Source organism: Carassius carassius, chromosome 9 (assembly GCF_963082965.1).
Source record: "Carassius carassius chromosome 9, fCarCar2.1, whole genome shotgun sequence".
Taxonomy (NCBI): domain Eukaryota; kingdom Metazoa; phylum Chordata; class Actinopteri; order Cypriniformes; family Cyprinidae; genus Carassius; species Carassius carassius.
Window position 1 is genome coordinate 24019462 of NC_081763.1, and position 6800 is coordinate 24026261.

Sequence of the window (6800 nt, forward strand, 5' to 3'; positions counted from 1 at the left end):
TTAGGTTGCACAAATGGATAAAAAACAAAGCCCTACTAGAACGCAAAGCATTTGCTGTGCAAATAATAAGATTGCTAATAAAAAATATTTCAGATCAAATTAGCTGAAGTAAATTGCTAAAAACTTTATAATCCTGCTGTCTAATTATAAACAGTGTATTTGCTGTTGACTCAGTTTTACTCAACCTGTTCTTACAGAATTATGTACCGAGCCGACAGGACATCCTATTGGCCAGGAAGGCCACCAAGGGAATTGTGGAGCATGATTTTGTCATTAAGAAGATCCCATTTAAGATGGTAGATGTGGGTGGCCAGCGCTCTCAGAGACAGAAATGGTTTCAGTGCTTTGACGGCATAACCTCCATCCTCTTCATGGTGTCCTCCAGCGAGTACGACCAGGTGCTGATGGAAGACCGTCGCACCAACCGCCTGGTGGAGTCCATGAACATCTTTGAGACCATAGTCAACAACAAGCTCTTTTCCAATGTGTCCATAATCCTCTTCCTCAACAAGATGGACCTTCTGGTGGAGAAGGTACGCAAAGTCAGCATTAGCAAACACTTTTCCGACTTCCGGGGAGACCCTCACCGACTGGAGGACGTGCAGGCCTATCTTGTGCAATGCTTCAATCGTAAATGTCGCAACCGCAGCAAGCCACTTTTCCACCACTTCACCACTGCCATTGACACTGAGAACATTCGCTTCGTCTTTCATGCAGTCAAAGACACAATTCTTCAGGAGAACCTTAAAGACATAATGTTGCAGTGACTTACAGTAATTTGATGTGTTTTGCCATTGTTTGATTCCGTTTCCCATCCTATTGCAGGAGGAAATGCCTTCTTTACTTCATTTTAACCAATTTTACCAATGGCGAATGAAAATGACATGAATCTCTCTATGTCATCACTTATTTTAATGTCTTCCTGTGAAACAGGAACTTTGAAAACACCTTGGATTGAAGTAAAGCCAAGAACATTTAAGGGTTTTACACTTTGTAAATGCAAAGAAAATGAAACAGACGGACAATCAATCGTTATTGAGTATTTCCACCTCTTTTCTCAAGGATAAACACAATATTACACTGGCTCATCTTCCAAACAACATCCTAGAAATAAATCACAAACCTGCACTGAACATCCTGTTTGAACAAGTAGTTAATTTCATGTCACTGACAGGTTTATTTTTTTTATTTAACCTTAACATTTAAATCACATTTTGCTTTATCTATGCTTGTAAGTTTATAGATGACATGCAAAATTCTCATTAACAACTAAGCAGGGTTTTTGTACATAGAGTGAAAAGGAGATTTCCAAATTGTTAATAGTCTCTTCTGCTTTTATGTGTCTCTTCACATTAAGCTGCAAGCTTTGCAATATAGATAGGGTCAAATCACTGGTTATGCCTAACACCACTAATAATGCATTAATGGTATTCTTTAAATGTCATTATTGCACAGCATATGTACTTTATGAGTATAAATATGATGTTAATCCTCTTGAAATGTGTGTAACCTGTGTAGTTAATGACTTTACAAGGAGTCAACCTGATGATGTTTGGGGACTGAGTGTTATTCTTCGGATCTTGATGAATGTCTGATGTGAACAGCTGTGTGCTTTTGGTTTTAGCTGGAGTTACGATCCCGGACGAGCCCCCTATTTGTTGCGCCCAAGTTGCGATAAAATTATTTTAAACTACTTCATGAACTGGGTGTGAAGTGACTTCCTGGTGCTGTCTTCAAATGCTAAGAAGTATTTGTTGTGGTTTGAGTCATTTTCCAGAGATCTAATTTTGTCATCAGAGGTAATCGCTGACTCACAGTATTCTTGGGGGACGATAGGTTTCAGTTTCAGTGCAGGTGTCCGCTTGTCAGAACATTGTTTTGTGTTAAGGGAAAGCTTGAGATACGTTATCAAGTAGTTTTCAAGTTTTAACAAGAGCATCAAGCCCTTTTCTTGCATTCTTTCTTGTTTGTGGACTACAATTGAAACTGTGACTCATTTCTTGCGAAAAAACATTGACACTGTTTCTCTGTGTCCTTAAGGTTTTTAAATTCTGTCCTTCCTCATAATTACCGCAGTGCCATGTTGGCTTACTGAAAGTTGGCAGGAAGGGATTTGATTTGAGATATTGGACACACCCTAAACCTTTGTCCCTGACAGCTATTCCCAGTGGGAGCCAAACGCATGCATTTACTGGAAGATCTCTGGCTTCCGACTGGATTCTTTAATTCAAGACTGTGTTTGTCCTTGTTTCCTCTTTTAAGACCACAAATCCATTGGGAGAGTTTGAAAGTTAAATAGCGGAAAAGAAATGCAGACACAGTATGAAGGCTGTTAAAACCTGCAATCAAGAAAAGCATATGGCGTGTAATTAATTTGATATAAATTATATTTGGGGAATGATAATCAAAGAAACTATTTCCAGTTGCAGTTGCAAGCTACTGAAGGTGATTTAACTACAGTATTTAATTAAGTTACATTTGCTGCTCTGGTGTTTTGTCCCTCTTAGGATCTCAAGAGTTTCACTATTAACAGGATGTCTACTTCAACACTCTTTCAGTGTTTTACTGTACTTTTTCAACTTTCAAATATTGCTTCCCTAATGTTTTAAGTAACCAGTGATTGTAAAAAGTGAGAAATTCCTGATTTTAACTTCATTATGTGTGTTTTGTATATAAGAACTGTTTAAATACAATAAAATGTTGAGTTATACTTTTGAGCTTGTTCTTATACAACTGCCTATTGCAACTTAATATGCACTGTAAAAATATGCTGTTTAATTTACAGTAAAAAAACAGGTGGCTTTGGTTGCCAGATATTCACAGTAAAATGTATTATGGGATGGCATATAGTGCCTGTATGTAAGTGATTTTAATATACAGATTTTTGACCCTAAAATGAAGTGATATCAACCATTATAATACAGATTGTACACTAGAATCCATATATGAAAAACTGAACGTTCTCCACTCTGTGCATGTCCTGCACAAGGCTTTGGGAGCAAGTTCAAACAAAGTCAAATAAACAGAGGTTATGCAAGAGTTAAGTTGCAAAGGAAGTGTTACCCTCAACTGGGGTCTGTGCTCAGTAAGTACCATTTTATCTTGAAGCTGAGATGCATCTTTATCGAAAAGCCACAGGTCTTTGCATCAAGCTGTTTTAGGCTTTATTGCATATAAGAGTTACTGAGAACATTTCCTTTCCTATGAGGGAGCTAATGTTTGACTTAGAACAAAGGTCCTATAATGGTAAGATACATCTAAACAAATATTCCCCATGTAACCCTTGACAAATCCTCTGCTCAAGCAATCAGATAATGTCTAAGCACACAAAGTGCATTTTCTGGGCTGACCATGGGTTATTTGTTTGAGGTAAAACTCATGACTTGTGTTATACTTAGCCTACATTTCCTCCAGGCTGCCTTTCGTTGCACTTCGAAATTGAATGCTGATATTTAGTAATAAATAAGGGCAGCAGTCATTGTCAGACTGTTTAACAATGTTTCAGTCTGCCCTTTATTTTAATCTGCCTGCTAGGCCTGTGTTGGGCTTTCAAATACACATTCAATAGTGATTTTTCCAGTATCAGGGAGTGAGAAAAAATGTCAGCTATGACATATTAGCTTGAAAAGATGTGCCTTTAGGAACTTTACTGTTAGTAATCTAATCATAACTGCAAAACAAATTGCTAGAAGAACACAGATCATTACGGTGATGGCCAGAGTTTGTCCAGACACAGACAGAACAAATCATCTGACTCGTGCATGACTAGGAAATTGATCACTAACTAAAGACAAACAATATGAACTTCGAACTCCTTGCAACAAGAGCGCCCCCTATTGGTTATGTGTAAAGAGGCGTTTGTCTACTAAAAAGACCCCAACTTGAAAATCTCCTTTAGAACATGGTATTTAACATACCACGAAGAAAAAGAAACTAAAAGGAATTAAAAATACAATGATTCTTATACTTTATTCATTTTTATTTTTGATCTATAAAGATTATAAAGAAAAGTATATCCAATATCAAGTTCGTTGTTTTTGCTTGAAGAAGAAGAATTGGCCTTTCATTTTGTTATCATTTATTTATGTGAAAATTACTACTTTTATTCAGCATGGATGCATTATATTGATTAAAAGCAGTAAAGAGACAGTAAAGAGATTTAGAATATTTCAAAAACATTTCATTAAAGAATCCTGGGGGAATAATATTTTTCCACAAAAATATTCAGCAGCACTACTGATTTCAACATTGATAATAATAAAAAATGACATTCAGAATGATTTCTGAAGGATCATGTGACACTGGAGACTGGAATAATTACGCTGAAAATGAGCTTTGCAACATAAATTACATATTAAAATATAATGAATTTATAAATAAGAAAATACTGTAATAATGTTTCATGATATTGCTGCTTAAACTGTATTTTTAATCAAATAACTGCAGTCACAAAAGACTTATTTCATAAATTGTATATAAAATCTAAAATCTCTCTTTCAGTCTCTCTCTCTGCATATATATATATATATATATATATATAATTTTTTATTATAATTTTAAGGCTTTTGAGGAGGTTATACACGTGTAACTTTAAATTCCAAAATATACCTATTTGGAACAGCAGTTCATTTCACACAGATGTGTATATATAATTCATTTTGAACTGTTGTTTAGGTCCACAATTCATTAACTGGATGAAAAGTACAATGATTTTCTTATTATTACAACACTGTGCATATTCAGTGCATAACATTCTCCTATTGTGTTTAATAATTTCCTTGTGTTTCTGTAGGACTGCCACAGGTCATTGTCAATCAGTGTAATCAGCTGGAAAACATCCAAACAAAATAGCTTTTTAAGGTCTTAGTAATGAACTAAATCATTAACTAAACTGTGTGTTGCAGTCATGCCCTGAGGATGTATTTGAAAAATAACTCTCTTGTAATGTTTCCAGCCGCCCCGAAGATTAAAGGGTCTCATTTCCACATCACTACCCGGCCTCATCCTTCCAGTGCATTTACATGTTATGTCACTGGAAAAAAACTTACAGTGTGTACCACACATCTGTATATTACACTCATTTGCTATCAAAGAACAGTGGGGTACAGGTACAATACCCAAAATGTGGTGCAGTGGGATGAAAGGAGACTACTGGGGTACACAAACGAGCCTTGAGATTTACAAATTAATACATTCATCCCACTGTAAAATAACATCCAAATCTAGTACAAACATCTATCTGAGACTGCGTTGGTTAAAGTCACTAATGACTTGCTAATAGTTTCCAATATTGGCTTTCTGTCTCTTCTCATTCATTTGGATCTTAGTTCAGTCTTCGATACTATTGACCACGCATAGTTACTTAATCATCTTTGAATTGTATTTGGTTTGTCAGAGACAATTATTGGCTGGTTTAGGTCCTATCTTACTGTCCGCAGTCAATTTGTGGCTATAGATCCAAGGTTGGTCCTGTTCATACAGGTGTCCCACAGGCGTCAGTATTGGGTCCCTTACTTTTTATTATGTATATTTACTCACTTGGTCAACTACAAAGATCTCTTGTTCTTAATTTATCACTCGATGCTGATGATATGCAGATGTATATTCATTTAAGATCAGGTCAACATATGGATGTTGTGAATCTTTCTAACTGTATTACTGAGATCAAAAATGGAATGTCTAATGGTTTTCTATCTTTAAATAGTTCCAAAACAGAAATTATGCTCCTTGTCTCTCCCCATTAACTGCGAAATGCTGGTTCTCTTACTTTGTCTTTTGATGGTGTTGTCTTGGAGTCATCTTTGATTCCTCAATGTCATTTGAGCCTTTTGTGCAGAAAATGGTTGTAATCCATTTTCTACTCAGAAATATAGCACGTTTGTGTCCTATGTTGTCCTTCTCAGTTGCTGAGAGGTTGATTAATTATTTTGTTTTTTATAAATTCATAGTCTTTTCACTGGCTCCTTTTAAAACCTTTATGCTAACATATAAGGCTTTGCATGATCTGGCTCCTCAGTGCTCAACTGACCTTTTAATGCCTTACACACAGGGTTGTAACTGGGGTTTGCGGGGCCCCGGTGCAGTTTGTACAATTGGGCCCTGTTTGAAATTGTTTAATTTGTATGTTCGTGCTATTTATTTATTTGTGCTATTTACACAATGGTTACGGTTTTTTTTTTTCAGGTTTGAAGGTGTCCAGGTACCGAAACTGAATAGTCAAAAGTACAAAAGCACTTCATAGCCTTCACTGTAAAAATTAAATATACAGTCAAACCAAAATTTATTCAGACACCTTTAACATTTCTAAGATTATCACAGTTCATTTGCTATAGTTTAGAAAGTGGTAATAAAATATGACAAGAACTCAAAGGTAAACTGTCAGATCAAATACATCTTGATAATATCATATAACTTTGATAGAATGGTATGTAATGGATTACAATCAACCAAAAATTCAGACTGTTAGTATGACAATATTTACACAACACAACTATCAATAGTTTGTTGAACATTTACCAAGCAATGCTTAATTTTTTTCAGTCTGTGGTGTAAAAAGGTCACATTAACAATTAAAGAAAAAAACACTTAAACAAAGGTCAAAGTGTCGGAATAATTTTTGGTCCCAAATTTCTTTTTAATCAGTTTTATTGGTAGTCCACTGTATGAAGAATTTTTGGGTATAATATGTCAAAGTTTATGCTGAATGGCTGTATCGGGCTCTTTTACCTCGTTTCTGTTTCTAGTGATGCTTGGTCAGGATAATTTGGTGTCACTTTTCGATGCACAGGGTACCCCTTTAG

At 35.6% G+C, this 6800-nt stretch overlaps 1 protein-coding gene across 1 annotated transcript in view; it reads left to right on the forward strand.

Moving 5' to 3' along the window:
* Positions 1–2710, forward strand: part of LOC132149369 (guanine nucleotide-binding protein subunit alpha-12) — a 34236-nt gene extending 31526 nt beyond the window's left edge. The window contains exon 4 of the mRNA XM_059558546.1: positions 198–2710. Within this exon, the coding sequence (XP_059414529.1) occupies positions 198–767 (570 nt within the window). The 3' untranslated portion in view covers positions 768–2710. The remainder of the gene's footprint in view (positions 1–197) is intronic.
* Positions 2711–6800: the final 4090 nt, after the last annotated feature.